This window comes from Gymnoscopelus microlampas, assembly GCF_963454915.1.
Source record: "Gymnoscopelus microlampas genome assembly, chromosome: 10".
NCBI classification, from domain to species: Eukaryota; Metazoa; Chordata; class Actinopteri; order Myctophiformes; family Myctophidae; genus Gymnoscopelus; species Gymnoscopelus microlampas.
The window spans coordinates 33,528,439-33,549,497 of record NC_139947.1 but is presented as its reverse complement, the minus strand read 5'-3'; the positions used below and the strand labels follow the sequence as shown (position 1 = coordinate 33,549,497).

Genomic DNA, 21,059 nt, shown 5'->3' with positions numbered 1-21,059 from the left:
CGGATCCCATTGTTCATCGAATTCTGTGGTTTTAACTGTTCTAGATAAAGCTCCATTCTCAATGAATACTGACACTGCATATTCACCACACTGATCCCTGCCCACTATCTTTCACCCAGGTTTACCTGTATGTTCCCCAAATAGACCACAATCCATTCAAGAGATGGATCTTCTCTTGTCTGAGGTCAGTTTACCTGGAAATCCAGCGGCGAAGGTAAGAGTCTGTAAAGTGAAGGCTGAACTATTAAAGAAAACCTGTCATCGTAAATATATATTTTTTATGATAAATAGCTTATGAAATGGCAAATGGCTGTACAGGCGGAGATGAAAAAGATGAAAAATGGGAATCTTGACAAACTTCGACCTTTTCTCTTAGTGTGATTACCTGCTGCAAGATGAGGCCTCCAGTTCTCCTGCTGTGTTTAGTGGGGCTGTGTCTGTGCAACACTGCACATTCCCTAAAAATCTGTGCTTTCAATGTTCAGAGTTTTGGAGAAGCAAAAGTTCACAATCAGAAGGTTATGGGGATTCTACTAAAGGTATTTGTTTTTGTTTGTTTGTCTTTAATTCAACGAAACACAACTTAGACCATCTAACATGACATTCACACTCAGTAAGTAATTTTCTTCTCTTGCCCAAGATCCTCGCTCGGTGTGACTTATGTCTGATTCAGGAGGTCAGAGACTCCAAAGGAGCAGCCATACCAACACTGGTGAAGGACCTCAACAGGTAACACTAACAGTTGAATATCTCTGTCTCATACAATATAGATTGTAGACTTCCATCATCAGCTATAATTACATCTACATATCACCAGGTTTGACAAATCCAACTCCTATTCCTACGTGGAAAGTGAGAGGCTTGGGAGGAAAACCTACAAGGAGCAATATGTCTATATTTACAGGTAAATACACCAAATGAGGAAGATTAGCATTTACGTGACATCCTTCATCTCCTCACCTACATGTCTTCTTGTCACCAGAGACAATGTGTTGAAGGTCAGAGAGCATTATCAGTACCCTAAACTAGAGGGGGATGGGACCAACGAAACAGACGTTTTCTCCAGAGAGCCTTTCATCGTTCGTTTTCATTCTCCAACTACTTGTAAGAAGACATTCATAAATCTATGGTGTTTAGGGAAAAGGGTAGCAGATTGTTCATGATGTGTTACACATGTCCCTCTTTTACAGTGGTCAAGGATTTTGTCCTGATTGGTCAGCATACCTGTCCCAAAAAAGCCATGAAAGAGATGGATGAACTGTACACTGTCTTCAAAGGAATCTACAAGAAGTGGAAAACAGACGTGAGTTGATTCACAACATTTCGTCTATCGTTTTGGATCTATACCCTCATATCAGCACAGCTTATAACTTTATGGGTTTCGGATTCAATGTGGTGTAACACATGAGTAAATGTTAGTTCTTCAACTTCCTTCTTTCCCTGACCTAGAACGTGGTCATATTAGGGGACCTCAATGCTGGTTGCAGCTATGTCACCATCAAGGGATGGAGAGCTGTCCGCTTGAGGAATGACCCCAAGTTCCGCTGGCTGATTGGAGATGAGCAGGATACTACTGTTCGTCAGAAAACACACTGTGCTTATGATAGGTCAGTGATGGGTGCTAACTGAGCAGAATGATTAAATGTTCTATTCATTGTAGTATTCACAAGATGCACAATGACATACTGGTCCATATAGAGTACAGAAGTCCTGACGTCACTCGTTCATCCCCTGGGTCGTAAAGTAATTTCTCTATGGAGAATAACATTGGGTCATCTTGGAATCGTCTCATATAAGAATTGTGGTCCAAAAATAAACAAACTGTCTCTATTGTCAGGGAGGTGGCTCTGTATCGTTTATGATAGTCAGTCACTCATATTTGATATAGTCTGTTTCTGGTGAAAATGTAACTAATTCGGCGGAAGTAACATTAGCGTTGCCGTTTTCTCACCGTCAGTTCATGCTTCATATCCATATGAGTGAAACCACAGGGATCATTTGCTTATTTTTGGAACACAGTTCTTATTTGACGCAATATTAAACACGTCTATGGGAATTCAGAATGGGGGGGGGGCGCGACACAGCTAGGATATGTGAATTAAGTCAGACTTTGGTGCTCTATAGTAATAAGATTATCACAACTACTTGGTTGCTATGCATTTAAAACATGTTTCCTTATATTCATCCCTTAACAGGATTGTTGTCCATGGACACGAAATCATCTCCAGTATAGTCCCAGGTTCAGCACAGCCCTTCAACTTTAAAGAGAACTTCCATTTAACCGAAGAGGAGGTGAACTTGCTCATAATATGCTCCGTTTACAGAGCAAATGTCATTTTCTGCACTTTTGCATTTGTCGATTCTCTTAATTTTCATACTGCACTTTTTGCACAAGTTATGTTTTTTCTTCTGTTATTTAATTAGGTTTTTTCTTTTCATGTAAAGCAGATGATCATCATCCTAAGTTAACTCTTATTCTCTTGAACATGAACACTGACTTTCTTCCTTTAACTGGATTTCAGGCTCTGGAGGTAAGCGATCACTTCCCCGTAGAAGTTGACCTGAAACCCAACCATCGCTACCTCCTCCGCCATGAGCTGTAGACCAGTCAGCTATCAACACACCAGACATTTTATTTTAATTGGATTTTAACTGGATTTTTAAGTGTTTTATGATAAATATTTGAATATTTATCATATGTTCTTTCATAATCATGATTGTTGACATTAATTCAACATAACAACTCATCTCTGTCATCTCAGACGCTAATAAACATCAGTTGTTTCAGCATGAAGGAAATGGGTGTATGCTGGGGTTTTTTGTGTTGTGCATCTGAATCTAAAACCACATCAAAGCTGACACAGTTTCATAATGTTTTCAGAGGTATGTTTCCACGGTGCAAAAGAAAAAAGGATCATTTACAATGTAGCTTTTTGAGATGTTTCCATCATAATTATAAACCTAATCATAATTGCTTCATCAATTGCTTGTATGTTTGTTAAAACATTTTGTATTTCCATCCACCGTCATCATCGATGTGCGTTTTGTGCATCTTCTTTTAGACAGGAAGCCACTAGATGTGTGACAACAGATGTTGCTGTCTCTTCCTTTCTGGCAGTTTAAGAGACTTGTACAAAGAAGAGTCTCATATGAGAAATCTTTTATTTGAGGATTCAGTTGGAGTTTTTCTGAGCTAACTCTCACTCATTACTCTTTACAATTTTACAATTTAAAAAAATGGAGGAAAGCTTTGCAGATCTGCTTGGTGATGCATTTTCAGGTAAGGAAAACATTTTGACTGTTTTCAACTCAGTTGCTCATTTTACAAAAGTAATCAAGTTTTTTTTCTTTTCTTTTTTTTTTACCTTTACCTCACAGATGCATCTCTTCCATCATTCTCTGATGGAGAGTTGGACTTTGAGACTTTACATTTAAATGAAAAGTTTGAGGGGGCCGCCGAGACAAACAGTTCCAAAGAAAACATAACGGAGGAAGAAGAGGCTCTGTATAAGGAAGCAACCAACCAAACCAGAACTTTGTCTAGCGCACTGACAACTATCAATACAAACATGGCTGAAAATGATGAAGAGGCAGCTGCCTCCAAAATGGATGAAGACGTTTCCACAGGCACAGGAGTCTGCATCACGGATAACACAACAGAAGAGCAATATTACTGCTCAAATGAAGACTTTGAACAAGGATATTCTGAGTCCAGCAAAGATAAAGAGGAAGAGGATACTGGACTGGGAAATAAACTGAAGGGTTGGTCTGTGGCTGTCCACTGTAGCAAAGAATCCCTGGATGACAATAACCAGGACGGGACTCTCACTGAGGGACAACCTCAAACCCCTGAGGGTACCGCAAACCCTCAAGTTAGAAATGAGGAGCAAGGTGAGAGTGACAGCGATGAGGGTCAGTTCTATATTGGGAAAGTCCCCATGCCGGGCAGTGAGCTGAAAAAAAGACATGACAGGACTGAAGAGGGAGAGCGACCAGAAGTAGAAGAGAAACCGCAAGATGGAAGTGATTCGGAGAGTGAGGGCAAGAAAATTGCAAACGATGAACGGAAAGAAGTGAATTTACTCACCCAGTGTCCCCTTGAAATATCAACGCGAACCCTTCAGAATCTCATCACTGGCGATGACAATGAAGATGTTATTATAGACAAAATGAAGGATTTCTCAGGGGATGACCACCAAGAGGCAGGTGAGACATTTGCAGATTTCCCCTCAGACTTCTCGTGTGAATACATGGAATATGGAGGGTATAACAAAGAAAGCAAATTGCACGTACTACCTTGTACTTCTGAGAGTGTATTGGCCAAAAAAGAGAGCAGCTACTTGGGACAATCTTTGACAGAGATTACATCGGTTCGAAGTGCTGAGAGGAAAGACCAGGATCTGGATTCTGGATGGACAGGGATAAATGCTGATTTGGCAAGAACCACTCTAGGTTTGCCGGCTGGAGAAATAGACAATGAAGGAGGAATAGAGGGTGTCAAAAGTGTATTGGTTGATAAAGCTTCGACGGAGAATGACACTGGAGATGGGATAACTGCACCTAAATGCCTAAAAACAAAGAATAACACCTATACTGAAGTGCAGACAGGGCCAAATCAAACAATAAGAACAACAGCATCTCTGACGTCAGGTGAAACTTTCGACTGTGGTTCTCAGCATCAACATTACAGCATCATGGGGCATCGACTTTTGTCTGAGTGTGACAGCTACAGTTCCGGTGATGACGATGTCCAAGTGATGGAAGGTTACGGGGAGAACACTGAATATAGTTACCGTGACTCCAAAAGCTATAATCAACCAAAGGATGATTTTCAACTTCAGGGTGAAAGCACAGCTGTCAGGGGGGCCATCTCTGGTGAACTCGCTGCTACAGATGCAGAAGGTTTGGGCATTTCTTTGGATACAGTCATGTCGACCCTTGAGGACTTTGAACTGCTTAGAAATAGAGGAGATGCATACCAAGAAGAAACATCGCCATGGTCACCTGTGATGTCTTCACAGGAAGACCTCATGGATGACACCATGCACTCTCCAAACCAAGGGTCTGTGGATGATGGCTTTTTTTTCAATGATGAATATGCCTTGAGAATCACAGAACCAGGAGAGTTTAGAGATGACGAGTATGAAGAAGAGAGAAACTGGGAGCAGGAGCAGGAGAGAATTAAGGCTTTCTACAATTTCTACAACGACAGTGAGGGAGTGAATTCCACAGGTAAAGTAAAGTGAAGTAAGATAACAAAATTTAACATACAGTAGTTTGACTATACTTTCCAACTCTTGTATGCTTTTACATAATTTTATTAAATGCTGCAGAGTATATATTTACTGTCATTTTTTATGGTTTTATAGGGCGGAAAATTAAAGTTCAGTTTTGCTCTGAGCCATTGTCTCAGGTCATTCACTATGACTCAGACAGGTAAGTAATGTGTTTAGGAAGCCAGGCATTTCCTTTATTAATTAAAGAAGATTTGCAATACATACGGTCAAATGTGTTTTCAACTCCTCAGCAGCGGCAGAGAGTCACCGGACAGTTCCACAGATGGGGAGGAAGACCAGAGCTCTGGAGAAACAGATATGGTAAGGACATGGGAATGTGAATATTGATGCACATAGTTACACACAGATGTGGAGTTGTGGACACTCGTACGCACCCACACACGCATGCATCCACACACGCACGCACGCACGCACGCACGCACGCACACACACACACACACACACACACACACACACACACACACACACACACACACACACACACACACACACACACACACACACACACACACACACACACACACACACACACACACACACACACACACACACACACACACACAACACACACACACACACCCCCCTAACTGTTTTGCTTCTTTCAGGAGCTGATGGAGTCTGAAGCATTGACAATGAACAACGTCCCTTATTCCCCACACAACCTCTTACCGGAAAATGTGCAAAATCTCAACAGAACAACCAAGGTGTGTTGTATTTGGCCGATGCTACATGCAAAGCATTGTTTTACAAACTAACTTTTTCACTCACCAAATGACAGATGCCTGACAATGTCTTCAACTTCTCTGTCATTTTTACTGCAGTGTCTTGGCATACTCAAGTTGATACTGAAGATGGGCTTGGTGGTACTGATGGGACTACTGATGTTCTGGTGGGCCAACAACCAACTGGACTGGCTTAGCTAACTTGCCTTCTTTTAAAGGGCTTATGTGTATGTATATGCTTTAAGCATGTAAACATGTTTTTTTTTAATTAAAAACATATATAAAAAAAACATTTTAATGTATAGTTAACTGTATTGGGGCAAATGCTACAGGGATTTGTAAATTAAATGTCTACAATCTACTGAACACGCTGTGAAAAAACTGTGCACATTTTTTTATAATAAAGGTCATGCTTTGCTTTTCTTTTATTGTTCTGTCTTTTTTTGTCAAATGTAACAATAGATTAATATTTCTAATGTGTTGCAGAGTAAGACATTGAACAATTCTGTCTCGTTGTCGGCAGGTGGCGTTGCTCACCATCCATCCAAAATTAGTCCATCCAAGCGGAAGCGGAAATGTATTTAAACACAGCAGACGTAGGGGGCGTTTGGTTTAATTCTAATCTCGCACAAACAGTGTTGCCATGTCTGCTTATTATAAGCGACTTTGGGCTTGTTTTTCTGTAAAGCTTGTAAATATTGGTAGTTGCAGGTTGCAGTTTTTTGGGCTTGTTTCTAAAGCGTAGTTGCTTATTTTGGTATTGTTTAAACCAGTGGTTCTCAAACATGTTCATGTCAAAGACCCCCAAATTAATTTGTCTGCAGAACCTCATCTGAAAATATGTTATGGCAGGGACCACCATACAACATTTGTGTCATTAAAATGTGTTTTTGATTGATTGAATACTTTATTTAGAAGTTTGCAGAAAAAAAGCACATGAAAGTAAAGTTCAAATACAAGGTCAACTAAATAGGATTTTATTTTTAATCGAAGAAAGGCTTGTTTCAATTGGAGTCCTTATTTTGTAGTCAATTCATAGTGACATTAAATGACAGACAGATATACACTACTATATGCAGAACATCACATAAACAGTTTAGAAATGAAAAATAAGAAAATATATATATGTAGCCTAAGCCTACAGTAAAAGTTCGGGGGGGGGGGCACTTCGGGGGGGGGGGCAGTTTCGGGTTGCAGCCACCTGAAGGTACTCTTTTAGGGCAGTTTTGAAGGAGTAGGGTTTTACACGCCGTCCCTACATCCCTCGTTTGTGCCAAATCTGGGTTGGACATGATCAGTGGAGCTCCCTCTGGTGTTGTGATTGTGGACTTCATTAAGTTTTTGAAGTACTTTGACAGGTACAGTATCTTAATGTTGTGGTGTATCTTGTAGACCAGGCTCATTGCAAGTTGCTGTACTCGCTGTCCTCTACCCTGAGCCATCCGACTCTAGCAAAGTGAGCAGGGGTTAGATGAGTTGTAGGTGTAAGGCCAAGGAGTAGCCTTACCAGTTTGTTGGGATGTCTTCAAAAATATTTCAAATGTTTGGCATTTTCTTCAAGAATGTAAAAGAAAATAGCAGATCAACAAGCTCACAATGCTTAGTGGTGCAATGCATTGTGAGCTTGTAGATCTGCTATTTTCAAATAGCCGACACATATTAGATTTTAAGTGCTCATATGGCCTAGTTTGTTCTGTTGCTTCTTTTGGGCTCGTTTTCCTAGACCTGGTTGCTTGTTTCTCTCATAAAACCTGGCAACGCTATCCCTAACCTCTCACAATCACAACAACGTTGTTCTACAAAACGAGCACCACTGAACTGTTGCGGACGGTGGGCGGTGTCTGTCAACGTTGTTTTTTACGAAGCCGTTAACGATTCGAACACAGTTGTTTTATCTTCAAAGACATCCAACATAAATCTCTAAACCATGTCCTCGTTGAGCAGCAAGTCCGATGAAGAAATACGATACATGCTGGACGATTATGGCATAAAACACGGTCCTGTGGTCGGTGAGTTATTGGTCCGTTTGAAAAGTCCTGTGTTCTTAAACTTAGCGCTCATTCTTTCATTAACGTTAACATCAGGCCAACTTGGCCTGATGTAAGTTACAATAGTGGTTCTCATGTCAAGGAGCCCCAGATCTATATGTATTATGTTCCCACCCAAATCCATATGTATTTGATCAAAGTGGGGTTCCCAGTGGGTTACAATAGTGGTTCTCAAACAGTTTAATGTCAAGGAGCCCCAGATCTATATGTATTATGTGTTCCCACCCAGATCCATATGTATTTGATCAAAGTGGGGTTCCCAGTGTTGATCATATACATATAGATCTGGGGGGGAACTTCCCACCCAGACGCCACTTTTTCCAGTGAGTACAAGATCACGCTATTCAGTTTAACTACATTGTTATTACACATGTGTCACTTATAGACAGTACCAGAAATCTGTATGAAAAGAAGCTGAGAGAAGCCATGACCAAAGAGAAGAAAGCCAAACCAAGCCCTGATAAAACATACTACAGAGAAGAGGGTGAGTACACGACCATTATAATAACTTTATAACAATGCAGTCATACTTAAAAAGGACATGAACATTTGATTTCACGTTTCTCATTTCAGAAGAGGAAGTCACCTATGTCACCTACAGGTTACCGGTAAGTATCTATGATTACGCGCAAAGTAATACAATGTATTAATATCTGTAATGAATAGTTCAATATTCATTCATTATCAATATTGCCAATTTTGCAGGTTAAAAATGACGGTTTGGAAAACAGGTGAGTTCTCCTGATTGAATCCTCCAGACATGTGGTTCACATTTTGATTATGGATATTTAATGCCTAAAATATGTTAAAAATAAAAAATCACATTTATCCACTCAGACCTTACATGAGGTCAAGACCGGAATACACAGAGAGGTCAAGACCGGAATACACTGAGAGGGAGTTTGAGGATGAGTAAGTTATCCTTTTATCATGTCATGATTGGTGCAATCTTATTGTTCTTCACTAAATTAATCAGGGGTATAAAAATTCTTATACTTATAATATATTTCTCTTCCAAACAGGAGATCATATTCCAGGTCAAGGTCTGAATACGATGGAAGGGATTTTGTCGATGAGTAAGTGTAACAATTAAGGCAGTCCTCAATGAGATCACACAATATTTGATCAACTAGTCTGATACTGTACAATATACATAATACATTTGATTCCCTATAATTTAGGACATTTCCAAAAAGGTATATATATATGAAGACAAGATAGCGCATATGAGAGAATATTGGTCTGGTCCTGGAGTCCCACTTGTAATGTTAAAAAATAGCTCGTATGTTGTGTTAAATATATATCACTGCTGTTGGGTGGAACAGTTTTGGACATTTTGGAATGTCCAAAACTGTTACTTTTTTATTATTCTAAAATAGTGAAAATAGCCGATCTGCAAGCTCACAACACGTCGTGATGCGACATATCATGTGTAGATCGGCTATTTTCATTACTTCTGTGCAACACTCTTGTATGATGAAGTATGGCATTATAATTTATCTGGGGTAAAAACAAGAAAATAAAAATGTATGTTTGATCAATGGAACAAGTGAAATGAGTTAACTAAGTGGAGGACAGACCTGGGGACTGTAATGCACTCTTTTGGTTGGGAATAGAGTACCGAAGTCTGACGTAATTCACGCATCCTACCTGGGTCACGTTTTTTCCCCCCCATTCTGAATTCCCATAGACGCGTTTAATATCGCGGCATATAAGAACTGTGTTCCAAAAATAAACAAATGAGCCCGGCGGTTTGACTCATATGGATATGAAGCATCAACTGAAGGCGAGAAAACACTAACGTTACATTTTCGCCAGAGCATCAAATATGAGTGACTGACTATCGTAAACAATACAGAGCCACGTCCCTGATGATATCAGTGCGAGAATTTGTTTATTTTTGGACCACAATCCTTATGAGACGATTCTAAGATGACCCAATGTTATTCTCCTTTGAGAAATCACTTCCGTGACCCAGGGTATGAGCGAGTGACGCCAGGACTACTGTACTCTGTTGCTCAGCCATTTATGATGTTTCTACCTCCTGTTTTTAGGACCCACCTCTATGATACACCACGGTCCACATACAGAAACATCTCCTGTTCAACACCAGTAATGAAATATAGCGGGGATGCTACCAAGGACTCTGCAGAGTCGTCCCGTCTGATCCCCCGGTGGGTTCAGTTCCTGGTCTTCCTGTCAGTGGCGGCTTTTCTCTACTACGTGTTCTCCAACATGGAGTCATCGTACAGCGGACCTTTTAAAGGAATTGATTGATTTAAATTTTACATTTTTGGTTGGGTATTTTATTGTTGTATAACTTTATATGTGACATGTCCGTTTATATTTAAGATAAATGAATGAGAGTGCTGTTTGTTTTTGTAGCACTTCATGTGTAATTGCCTCAGTGTTGTAGTATACAGCAGCGATGCAATGACAGATGTTGATATTGACTTTGAAATTGGTGTTATTCATATTATCTTAGACTGGTGTTAGGTTACTATTTGTGAACATGACAATCTCTCGAAAGAAAAACATCAAAGCAAAACTAGTGTGCCTGGTGGCTCAGCGAGTTACCTACAGTATGCTCCTAGTGAGCATGAGGACCCAGGTTCAAATCCGAATCCCGTCTTGTATCACATGTCTCACGTCTCTCTTCGTGCTTGGTTTCCTGCCTCTACATTTTCCAATTTCCTGTATGAAAAAGCATAAAAATGCCAGAAATAAATCTTAGACAAAAGAAAATGTTAAAGGAAAGAGGTTAAAACAGTTGATGCCATCAAGACATAACTCTGGAAAAGCGTCATTTGATGTATAGGAGACGTACTTTCAGACACACAATGCTTAAACGGTAAATGACCCTTGTAGTTGCAACTGCAAATTGTGCTACTTCAGACTTCGTGTCGTTGACCTCAATTATCTTGTACAAAATTGGTCATGTTCACATTTCAACAGTTCAAGATGCTGGTGGCGGGTACATAATTTGAGTTTGTTTGGAGTTTCCTAAATGGTGTTAAAATTCCATTATTGTTTGATACTGTAATTTCTTGCGTTTCAAATGTTTATTTTCAGCAAATATTTCAGTCTAGAAGGACCCCTCTCAAATAGACCAGTATTCTCTTTGGCCAGTTGCAACACTACCAGCTGTACTGTAAAAGTGCCTTAGAATTTGTATTAGAGGGGGGGGGGGGGTCATTTGCTCTGATTCGTCCAAATGATTTTTTTGTCAACAGCAGATGCGACCTATGATTGTTTTGCCGTATTCTATATGTATGCTGTGTTTGAGCCTGGTGTAATTTTAAGCTTTACTTTTTGTCCACATCACACCACTTTGTAATTACTAATCTTACATTTATTTGTCCACAATGTTTAGTTGGAAAGATTAAAAATATATTAAATCAATTAAAATGGACTATTACTTACACACTGTTAGAATGGCTGATTAAAAAGAATTTGGGGCCCAGACCGCTGGCCTTGCGGTCTGGGCACATGTCTATCTACTATATACACTATCAATAAAGGCAGAAAAAACTAAAGAAATATCTTAAAAATAATAATAATTTGGCTCTTTAGGGGCAGAGGGCGCTACGGAGGCATCGCCCAGGGAGCGGTTAGGTGTTAAAAAGTATCTTGCTCAGGGACACTTTTAAACCTGAGACCTGAGGCTACCATTCGACAAATGGCTTATAAATCAGTAGAACTCACATTTTCAAGGTTTTTCTAAAATGTGAGAACTACTGATAATAGCCAACGCAAAAAAAAACAACTAAAATAACAGATGCTTTCCCAGTTTTAATGAGTTAACACATAGTTCATGGTGCGAACTGGGGACCTTCTGTTTCCCAGGCAGCCTCTATAACCATTCAGCTAAGGACGACACTTTTGGGAATGCTTAGTGATGAGGCAAATACAAAGACTTTTAAAAGCCCAAGCATCAGCATTTATTTGGTACACAAGCAGCAAATCAGCCACGCCATAATGTCAATGAGAGCAGTAGCAGACCTGACATCTTTACAGCAGTCCTGTCCTTGTAGAAAGGCAGCATTTGTATACCCTGTCACCACAGGTAAAACTAGGTACCCCCAAAGTATACCCTGTCACCGCAGGTAAAACTAGGTGTCAGTATCACGTGTTCCAATCACCAGCCAACCACCATTCACAATGCTGCACCAAAAGACCTTTATACAAGAAATACTGCATACATTAGGAGAATTCAGTAAACTGACAGGAGAAATGTTCTTCATACACAAGAGTACACTCTAGCCCCTAGGTGCAATTTTATTCAAATTGTTTTAAGTTATATTGATCATGTACTCACCCTCTTCTCTGTGTAATTTTTTTCAGGGCTTGGTTTGTAAGTAAGATCACATCGATCACTTGGTACTGTATACGAACTTGAGTGAGAATACCAGTTATTCAGATTTGTTTAATTCACAGGAAGGGCAGCCAATTCATGTAAACCACTTGCTACATTATCTACAAAAGCTATTTATCGATAGGCCTAAAATTGAAACTAAAACTAATTGTACCAAAAATGTAAAACAAAAACATAAATTACAACAAACCAACGTGCCATTTTCCAAAGCAAACCAGCAGTTGGTAATGGAAAGGATCTCCATTACACTTACATTTTTTAAGAACACGTTGCCAATGACCGCAAAAATGCATGGAAGGGCTACTAAAAAGTACAAAACACCTAATCCTTTAAGGATCATTTATCAATGGAAGCAAGGACATAATAAGCTAGTGGCGCCCGCCATTACAGTGTTACCTGGTAATAATTTTAAAAAGTAACTGTATACATAGTCTATACACAGAGACCTGAGGAACACGTTTCACAGTTTCACAGTCAAGCTTTTTGTACCAATAGTATTTTAGTCCCTACATCTGGGGTTCTAGTAGTAGCCAAGCCTGAGTGAATCTGAAGTCTAGCATGTCCAATGGTGACTCCAACCCATAGTCTTGTGTAGCCTCTAGGTAGAGTTAAGATCTTAACATAATACAGTGCATAATACTAACAATAATCATCGTATCCAGTCTTTCCCAGTACTGAAACGTACAATAGTATGAAGAGGCGAAAGATTAGTGTTCACGTCTTGGTTAGAGGTCAGCAAAGAGTTGTGCCTTATCTGGACTGTCCCTAAAAGGTCTTGTTCCAACTTGTGCTGCTGCCATTTCCAAAAGGTATGGTGGGAATTTACAGACGAAGCTGTTTGGTTCTTTGGAACATGGTTATGTCTCCCTCCTTACCAATCCCAGAAGGGCTGACAGTGACCGCCGTTTTCAGAGGGTCATCCTTGCTGGCAGCTTGGTTCTTAAGCTGAAATGAACACAAGTCTACACTGCAATGAGCTACTTCTGCACAATATTGAATATTCAAATACAACATCAGTGGAACATGCATGGATACCATGTGCTACTATGAATACAAGCTATACCTTTAGGTGTCTCCAGTGTGGTCTGCATATCCCCATCAAATCTTATTAATGGATAAGGCAACGTAAGTGTTATCCACACCTGTGGAATAAACCAAACCTTGAATTCAGTCAATGCTGAAGGAGACGAGAGCTAAAAGTTAACTTGTCTTGTATAGATTAAGCCTAATTTATACGTCATATAAATGTATACTCAACAGAAATAACTGTTGTAGTGTCATGGTTTCCATTTGAAAATGATTAACAGTGACACTTACAGGTTCTGGTCTCCCTCTCCAGTTCAGACGGCTTCTTCTCCTTCTTGCACAGCACTATGGCTATGATGATGATGACGATAAGAGCTACCACAAATATCAGACCAGACACCAACCAGCTCACCACCATGGGACTCAACACTGGGTCTGGGTCTGAGGAGAGGAAAGCCACAGACATTACACTACTGTCCATCACTACCATTCTTGATAGAGAAAACTGTCTGCATAAATTGATTGAAATTGAACAAAGGCATTAATATGAAAGAACGGGTAAGAAGAAAAACAAAAATGTGATCAGATATTCAAAGAAGTTCATTCTTCCATTATATGGAAACACTCAGCGGGGAACGTGCCGCGGTCAATCTATCATTATATAATATTATAATTATTAGGGAAATATTCAGAATCTCTGCTCCTGTGTTTTACTATGTATTTTGGGTGTAACAAGCGAACGGGAATCGCGATGACATTTTTTTTTTTTCACGCAAGCAAAGTGAAACCCTCCGTGATTAGCAACCATCAGGGGTTCGATCATACTGGAGATAAATATTCTGAGACTACTTGAAAAGGTAAGAAAATCGCAAAATCCTGGCAGTGTGGGCTTTTTGGGCCATTTAGTGAATGGCAGTGAATAATGCTTTATTAATTATTTACATTTGATCTTGTCCTTTGTTTCTGTCGCCCGATCTTACAAAAATTGTGTTTTAGCCCAAATGTATGTCTGTACCTTGTGCTGTTTATATTTCTGTCTAATAAGGTATTAAATCAATGTATGACAATGTATGTACCATACTAATCTACAGTATGAAGTATAATTTCGATGCCAGTACCTCATAGAACACCATCAAGTGTTTCTTTAACCACATGAACCCTAGCATCCCTATTCTATTATTTATTATTTATTTAGGGGGAACATTCTGCGGAAATAGTGCTGCGTTGCAGCGCGTCGTGAGCTTGTAGATCAGCTATGTTCGGAGGGGGCCAAGTATAGTGCCCTTGGGAATCCGGTCAAGTAAGGTCTAAGCGGATAATTCATTTGATGATCTACTACCCTCTGGGAGGTAATTACAGAATGCCCAGAACCACAAGAATGTGTCAATAGCTTATTGACTGTTTAGCATTAATTAATGTCTTTATACCTTTTCTTCACCAGGAACTACATTTTGCACACATTGTTTAGTTGGGTTTTTTTTAAATAACTTTTTGGGGCCTTTTTATGCCTTTATTTGACAGGACAGTGGGCTAACAGGAAATTAGGAGAGATGGGGAGTGACATGCAGCAAAGGCCGTCGGGATCGGGAGTCGAACCCGCCACCCGCTGTCAGGCTACATTGAGCCTAGATGCCTGGACCACTACGCCAGCGGTCCAGGCCACATTATTTTGTAAATATCAACTGCATTAAGTATGGTAAGCTCTCTGTAAGCACCTCACCTCTGATGGATATAGGCAGGGGCTGGCTCTGTCTGGAGACAAAGGTACGTCCCCCTAACTGGACCCGGTACTGGCAGTAGTAGTACCCCTCATTGGAGCTCTGGGCACTGGGGAAGGTGAATGTGACAGCGGGTGTGAGGGCGGGCAGGGACTGGCGAGTAGTGCCATTGGAGCGAATGAGGCGGAGCTGGAAGGAGCCTCCAGGGTATTGTTGCTGGCTGGTGCAGGTGATGTTGAAGCTATGCCCCTTGATGACAGAGCCAGCCGGGGCATCAGTGGATGTGTTGTACCAATGCTGGGGAGTCAGGAGATCCACTGTGAGCAGGAGAGTGGAGTTTGTTAGTCTGTTATTCAGTTAAGAAAATGTAACTGCAATTTGTGGGAAGCTTGCACAAAGTAATTTCACCCACTCTTTTATACCTGATGAAAAGTTGTGATGTGGCAATAAACGTAATTTAAAGTTAAGAGGCCATCACATGGAACATACAGTAAGTGATAAGTGATGGGCAGAATTCTATCCCAATTAAAATGTATATACAAGGTATTCTGGCACTATGCAGAGACACTGGGAAACAAATCAAATTAAAACAGAAGTTGTAGAAAGTTTAAAGTTTAAAAATGTTGTATTGAGCAACACCAACCATATCAATATTCTGCAATGAGCTGGCCCATTCTTATTACACACGATAATGGAGCCATGCAGAGTGTTCTCGCCCTTACATAGTACAGTGCTGTACTATGTAAGGGAACTAAATGACTCACCCACAGTGATGTTGATGGAGTTGCTAGGAGGAGAGCTGAGCAACTGAGATGGCAAGCTACCCTTGATCCTGTACAGACAACTGTAGCTGCCCTGATGGGAAGTATCCAGTTCAGATAGAGTCAGCTCCACTCTGGTCTGGCTCTGGTCCACTCTCTGAGTCACCAGTGGCGTGGACACACTGTGCTTGTACAGGTGGAAGTCACTCAGGTGCCGACCCTGCGGGACAGTGCAGCTGAAGCGAACTGACTCCCCGCGTTCGAACACAGTGTTGGGTGTCAGCAGGGAGAGGGACGGTAACAAGAGAGGACCTGGAGGCAGATCCAGGTTAAATACAGATAAATACAGGTCATTGTCTGAATTTATTTTGCTGCTGTGTGTGTTTGTTTGCTATTTATGCATTTGCTTCTACAAGATCTCATTCTGGTAACGAATTCGGCCTGATGTAATATGATGATGACATAACTTGTGAATAGCAAACTACCTGTCGCCACAACTTCCTTGTGTTGCAAGTATAGCCGTTTGTATGTGTGTTTGATTGATCAATTAACAATACCATATATTAAGTCCCATATCGTGGTCATCATTCTTCTGAATATCAGAACAATCAGGACCACTCACCCGAGCATATGACTCCTGCATCGTTCCTGTGGGTGCAGTGGTGCTCACTGTGAAGGACAGTGGCACAGTTTGTCAGACTGGCCTCATGTCCGGAACACAGTGTATGCCACAACCAGATCACCCCACTGCCCGGACCGAACGCTGCATGCTGAAGGGCAGACTCGGCCAGGCCACAGCCCAGCTCTCGGCACGCTACGTCAGCATCCACCAAGTTCCATCCACGGTCACAAACTGTCCCCCACTGGTAGTGCTTGAGTACCTCAACTCTGCCCGAGCATTCGTCCCCATTTACCAGTCTGACGCGCACGCCGTCTGCCGACCAGAGAACATTAACTCAGAAGCAGGACTAGTGCAGAAATGACTGGTGATATTGTACATGTTTCTAAAATACTTTTTAAAATATCCTTACCACCAGAAGCATCGATTCCATCCCACAGGACAAAACCTAGGTTTGGGAAGGTCAGAAAAGACAGCAATGTTATCATGCGGTCACGTATAGATGGCATTAATTTGTAAACACAGTCCTGGGTAACTTACGACTGCGAGTGAGAGACTGACTGTATGCCATTATTATTTGATTGTGTTTATATAGCAGAGACAATGGACAGTTCAGTAACTGTCCCAGAATTGGCTACAGAAGAACACAGCTGAATGTAATCTGTAGTCCCTGGACCGTACATGGAATGTAGAGTTGTGTGTGAGACTATAAAGTTCTGTTTCCATGCATGCCATTTCCTATGGCAGTGGTCCGGGGACCACCAGTGGTCCTTGAGGGGGTTCCAGGTGGTCCCCAGCTAAATGATGGAGAGTTGGAAACCAAATGGACCCTTATATATCTTTAACTATTGAATGTAAAATGATACCTATTGAGTGTAAAATTAAATCACAGGTCCAAATTATTGTTACACCTCTGCATTACTTGATTTACAAGAAGTCTACACAATTACATAATGTAGAATAACTATTATTTTGATCGACGTTTTGCCTGTTATCTCTCCTATGGTAATCATACAGCAGTGGTTCTCAAACGTGGATTCCAGGGACTCTCAGGGTTCCTTTTGGGGTTTTAAATGTACCCTTACAAGTCTGTAACTCTGACAGTATACAAATGGAACTTACTGTCAGAATAAATGGAGACCTTGAAATGTAAAAGCTTGAGAACCATTGCCATACAGCATGGACAAAAATATTATCCATCGATAACAACATTTTCTAAGTCTTGGGTCTGAGAGACTTTAATCTAATCAAACGGTGGTCCGTGGCTCAATTAATGCCGAATAAATAATGGAACTTGAGATGAAAAGGGTTGAAACCTCACTGTGATAGATCGACGGGTATTGCGTAATCAGAGAAACGTACAGCTCAAGAGCAAACCTGGCTAACCCACCACCACCATCACCACCACCACCACACACCACAAGCTCTTACCTAACACTGGAAGGATGTGGAGAATCCTCAGCATCTTGTTTCACCCTTCCATTAGACTGCAGGATGGGTGGGATGAGGATCACTGATGATGGTGATGATGATGATGATTCACTGATGATGATGATGATGATGATGATGATGATGACAGGCTGCCCAATGCGGGTTTTCCTCAAATAACGTTATACTGCACAAAACCACATTAGCTTGCGTGCTAGCTGGCTAACACGGCTAACAGCAGCTCTTCTCCAGCTAACCAGCCGACCTGTCTGGCATCATAAGACAGATCAGTGATAATGGATGGAATAAAACATAACAAGCTATGATGCACTAAAATAGTGGCTGCTGCTGCTGCTGCTACACAGACCAAGGAATCTCATGATGGATCCACAGCATCCAGAGCTGAAAAAGTAAACTATCACAACATGCCTCCGGTCAATGTTGCCATGTTTTGTGAAATAAATAAGCAACCTTGGTCTGGGGAAACAAGCCCAAAAGAAGCAACTTTAGGCCACAGCACAGCATGAGCACTTTAAACCAATTATGCATCGACTATTTGAAAATAGCCGATCTACAAGCTCACAACGCGTCGCAATGCGACGCGTTGTGAGCTTGGAATGTTTTTGAAACATTCTCCAATGGTCCCTGACCCTGACCCTGGTACAAAACATTTTCATGAACATATTTGAGAACCACTAATTTAAATAATAATAATAAAATAAAATTGGAAGCAAGCATAAATGAGCAACTGCACTTTAGAAACAATTAGCCCCAAAAACCGCAACAAGCAACTTTACATAAAAAAGAACTAAGGCCAAAGTCGCTTATAATAAGCCGACATGGCAACACTGGCTCCGGTGCGTCGCAGTGACGTCATGGTGTTCAGCCGCCCCACTGTCTTAACGAGGACAGGTAAAATTAGAGAGAGACCGCCCCTCCTGAAATTAGATTACAAAGTGACTTAGGTTACGTACTGTATGTCTGGGGGATTGGTCCCTAGTGTATTTACAGCAATGCACAAATAAAGCAATATGCCGGGTCACAGGTCACTGACCAGTGACCATTGAGGTCAGGACAGGAGGGGAGGGTAAACTGCTTTGTTTGGCTTGTTTCCCCATCTTCTTTGTTGCAAATAAACATTAGTATAGAAAAAACATTTATCTCTATCTCGTGCACAAATCAGAGGAAAGCATCAATATAAATGAATGGCACAAAGTGTTAGAGAAACACCATGCATATAGCCTTCCACATCTGTCATCTGGTAGTGGAATGCATCAGCCATCAAATCCCAAAGCCACTCTGAGACACTGCGTAAATTACCTTCACTGTCGGCCCCCAACTGAACTGGATTGTATTCACCACAATGGAAACAAGCCCCTAAAAAAAAATAATAATAATCACAAAGCTCAACCAAAAATGTTAGAGGAGTGGAAGACAGATGGTGCATGTATTTTTTGTCGACCATACCAGAAGATAAATCCTATACCACCCTTGCAGACACGTTTGGCCAAGAAGACTCTTTCACACATATCCAACAACAGTACAGCAGAAGTGAGGAGCTGAATGCACTGCAGTGGATTTGTACCCCGTCCCCTATAGACTCTGTGGTGGTGGACCTGGACAGGTACAGAGTCTGTACCCCTGTGCTACCTGAGCACCACATGTGTACATGTTAAATCAAATTATAATCAAATCATGAAAGTATATTGACACTTAACCAACAAGGAAGAACAATGTAATTACAAATTATGCTTTATTGTACACAATGTACAAGTGACGCGATTATTAGAAATATAACTCCATTGAAAACAAATTGATCTCTATTACAGAGCAAAAGTCACCCTGAACAAGCATTTAACAGAAGTAGGAAGATGGCACAGGAGGTGATGGAAACCCTGCAAGTAAATGTCCAAATGGCCCAGCATTTTGACACATTGACAGCAGTGAGCCATTGCAGTTGACCTTTAAAGAATTCTAAATGCTAGAATTCTGTCACAGCTGCAAAACTAACTAAACCACATAACTGACTAAACACCTCTTGCAGAGTCAACAATGACAGACAGGAGTGATATACTTACTTAAACAGATGCGGAAGAGAAATGGGGGTATTTTTGACAAAACTACATTTGAACATATACTGTAACTCTGCATTTAACCAATCCTAACTATTAGGAGCAGTGGGTGCTATTAATACAGTGCCTAGGGAGTTAGGGGTTAAGGGTCTTGCGACATGGGTGCCAATTGGGGGGGGGGGGGGGGCAAACCGGGGAACTCCTGATTTCCAGACGGCCTCTCTACCCATTCAGCTATGGCCACCCCAAGGAGTGAAGGCAGGTGCAGCAAATGTGTATTGTATGTATTATATGTGTATATAATATTATATCAATATCATCAGTATGTAACAATTCAATATTACTATTATAAAGTCAATATAAGGCGGATATTATGACGTAAAATAGAGAGTTGAGGTTTAAGGAAGAATATGAGCGTTTAGTTTGTTTTTTTTTTTCATTGCACAAAACCACCTGTGTGGGTTTATTCAATTGTTCTAATGCAGCAGACTAGTGTTTTTGTAAATAGTATGGTGAAATTAAGCAATAAGACACATTGAGGTCATCACAATGACAGTGAAAGGTATGATGTTACTTGTCATAACACACACCCAAGAGTTCTATTGCTTTTATGCATTAATTATTATACATATCTGATTGTCCCTGGCCTTATCTCCTCCTGTGTTGACCTTTTCAAAGTGAGACAAAATACTGGTCGTATATAAAGAACATGCCTGTTCTTATTTTGGATAATATGACACAACAGCTGTTATCATTCAGTGTGCACATCATTCAGTGTGCACACATAAGAATAAGCAAATAAAATATGTTTCCAAATAAACAACAAATCTAACTGGAATGGTGTGATTGAGTGAGAACTAGGAGAGAGAGGCATAATGTTGCATTCTGTTTCATTTCACACATGACAATTACAACATTTCTATTCTGACTCATTAGAGGTCCCTTATTATGGGATAGCAAGACTTATTCTCATACTAACCAATTATAACTTTA

The 21,059-nt window shown here is 40.7% G+C and overlaps 4 protein-coding genes across 5 annotated transcripts; 3 read left to right on the top strand and 1 right to left on the bottom strand.

Annotated features, from left to right (window-relative positions):
• Positions 1–395: 395 nt before the first annotated feature.
• On the top strand, positions 396–2,603 carry dnase1l1l (deoxyribonuclease I-like 1-like; the record flags this gene model as incomplete). The annotated part of the gene is made up of 8 exons (XM_084068662.1): positions 396–539; positions 641–729; positions 818–904; positions 983–1,104; positions 1,191–1,303; positions 1,450–1,607; positions 2,196–2,292; positions 2,523–2,603. The coding sequence occupies 8 exons, from the start codon at positions 396–398 to the stop codon at positions 2,601–2,603; spliced, it is 891 nt and encodes a 296-aa protein (XP_083924788.1).
• Positions 2,604–3,040: 437 nt separating this feature from the next.
• Positions 3,041–6,436, top strand: LOC311053763 (uncharacterized protein). Its single transcript, XM_084069449.1, has 6 exons — positions 3,041–3,280; positions 3,379–5,232; positions 5,370–5,436; positions 5,528–5,597; positions 5,903–6,001; positions 6,119–6,436. The coding sequence occupies exons 1-6, from the start codon at positions 3,238–3,240 to the stop codon at positions 6,218–6,220; spliced, it is 2,235 nt and encodes a 744-aa protein (XP_083925575.1). The 5' UTR covers positions 3,041–3,237; the 3' UTR covers positions 6,221–6,436.
• A 1,396-nt stretch (positions 6,437–7,832) lies between these two features.
• On the top strand, positions 7,833–11,619 carry LOC311053997 (uncharacterized protein). Its single transcript, XM_084069846.1, has 7 exons — positions 7,833–8,028; positions 8,453–8,551; positions 8,641–8,675; positions 8,773–8,798; positions 8,905–8,979; positions 9,090–9,143; positions 10,122–11,619. Exons 1-7 carry the CDS (start codon positions 7,947–7,949, stop codon positions 10,342–10,344), a joined length of 594 nt encoding a protein of 197 aa, XP_083925972.1. The 5' UTR covers positions 7,833–7,946; the 3' UTR covers positions 10,345–11,619.
• Positions 11,620–11,942: 323 nt separating this feature from the next.
• LOC311053534 (uncharacterized protein) lies at positions 11,943–18,428 on the bottom strand. Of its 2 annotated transcripts, none has more exons than XM_084069133.1 (8): positions 17,998–18,428; positions 16,979–17,014; positions 16,570–16,881; positions 15,951–16,259; positions 15,189–15,503; positions 13,760–13,909; positions 13,506–13,584; positions 11,943–13,404 (listed from the first exon to the last, which is right to left on the bottom strand). In XM_084069133.1, exons 1-7 carry the CDS (start codon positions 18,029–18,031, stop codon positions 13,541–13,543), a joined length of 1,200 nt encoding a protein of 399 aa, XP_083925259.1. In that variant the 5' UTR covers positions 18,032–18,428; the 3' UTR covers positions 11,943–13,404; positions 13,506–13,540. The 2 variants fall into 2 exon arrangements, with proteins under 2 accessions (XP_083925259.1, XP_083925258.1); XM_084069132.1 differs by having other exon boundaries at positions 11,944–13,387.
• Positions 18,429–21,059: the final 2,631 nt, after the last annotated feature.

Coding starts and splice junctions, on each gene's coding strand:
- LOC311053763 (XM_084069449.1), top strand. CDS start 3,238: ATGGAGGAAAGCTTTGCAGATCTGCTTGGTGATGCATTTTCAG. Junction 5,233..5,369: donor TGAGGGAGTGAATTCCACAG/GTAAAGTAAAGT, acceptor ATGGTTTTATAG/GGCGGAAAATTAAAGTTCAG. Junction 6,002..6,118: donor ATCTCAACAGAACAACCAAG/GTGTGTTGTATT, acceptor TTTTTACTGCAG/TGTCTTGGCATACTCAAGTT.
- LOC311053997 (XM_084069846.1), top strand. CDS start 7,947: ATGTCCTCGTTGAGCAGCAAGTCCGATGAAGAAATACGATACATGCTG. Junction 8,799..8,904: donor AATGACGGTTTGGAAAACAG/GTGAGTTCTCCT, acceptor TTATCCACTCAG/ACCTTACATGAGGTCAAGAC. Junction 9,144..10,121: donor GGAAGGGATTTTGTCGATGA/GTAAGTGTAACA, acceptor TCCTGTTTTTAG/GACCCACCTCTATGATACAC.
- LOC311053534 (XM_084069133.1), bottom strand. CDS start 18,031: ATGCTGAGGATTCTCCACATCCTTCCAGTGTTAG. Junction 17,015..17,997: donor CCACATCCTTCCAGTGTTAG/GTAAGAGCTTGT, acceptor TCCCAAACCTAG/GTTTTGTCCTGTGGGATGGA. Junction 16,882..16,978: donor TGGAATCGATGCTTCTGGTG/GTAAGGATATTT, acceptor TCTGGTCGGCAG/ACGGCGTGCGCGTCAGACTG.